Below are 821 nucleotides of genomic sequence, written 5' to 3' on the forward strand. Positions count from 1 at the left end.
TCAAGCAAGAATCAGCCGCGTCTCCGAAGGCCGTCGGGTCAGGCTGGGCTGGGCTGGGCTGGGCTGGGCTGGACGCCCCGACGCGACTTCCGCCGTTTCGGCTGCTTGCCCCTGACTGCACCTGGTGGGTTCGGGTGAGTTCGTGCTTCTTCGGCTTGGGCCGGCCCTTCTTAGCCGGGTTCCGGGGGCGGGAGCGGCGGCAGGGGCCGGTGTATTCATCTTCATTCGGTCTCACTCGGGGAAACTTGGCTGCCTTCGGCCTGCTCCGCTTGCCTGCTTCGGGGTCCGTGAAGTCTCGCCAGGCTGAGCGTGGCGGGGATGCATGGCGCTCTGGGGGGCCGGGGGACTCTGAACTCGCCCTGCTCAGGGGAGGCCTGCGGGATGACCCGCTAATCCTCTCCCTCACCTCTTCTCAGAGGTTACAAGAAGACGTGTATAGTCACGAACAGAGAAAATGAGGCTAGGAGTAGCCGTGGGGGTGCTGGGTTCGAATCCCATCCCAGGCAGTAAGGGTTACAGCGGGCCTGGATTTTCCAGGGCGTAGGGAGTCTGTTTTTCTTTCTGTTCTAAACTTAGCCTGGCCGGCGGGGTCAGGGGTGGCTTCCATGACGCGCACAGCCACCCTGGCTGTGGGAACGTGCGGCTGCCCCCTGGCCAGACGGGGAAACTGAGGCGGGAGACCCAGCGGCCTCAGGCCTCAGAACTGAGCTGGGGTCCAGCCTGCGGCAGACGCCCCCCCAGCCTAACGTTCATGTCCCCTGGGTGCCTCCCGGATGCCCCTATGCACTGGCAGGGTGTAGTCCTGCCCGCGCCCCCCATCT

At 65.0% G+C, this 821-nt stretch overlaps 1 protein-coding gene across 1 annotated transcript in view; it reads right to left on the reverse strand.

Annotated features, from left to right (window-relative positions):
• The window catches only part of Pde4c (phosphodiesterase 4C), a 24,636-nt gene extending 24,029 nt beyond the window's left edge, over window positions 1-607 (reverse strand). The window contains exons 1-2 of the mRNA XM_033759392.1: window positions 583-607; window positions 117-330 (exon numbers count right to left, since the gene is read on the reverse strand). Of these exons, the coding sequence (XP_033615283.1) occupies window positions 117-330; window positions 583-607 (239 nt within the window). The remainder of the gene's footprint in view (window positions 1-116; window positions 331-582) is intronic.
• Window positions 608-821: the final 214 nt, after the last annotated feature.

This window comes from Fukomys damarensis, unplaced genomic scaffold (assembly GCF_012274545.1).
Source record: "Fukomys damarensis isolate Sample0158 unplaced genomic scaffold, DMR_v1.0_HiC HiC_scaffold_37, whole genome shotgun sequence".
Taxonomy (NCBI): Eukaryota; Metazoa; Chordata; class Mammalia; order Rodentia; family Bathyergidae; genus Fukomys; species Fukomys damarensis.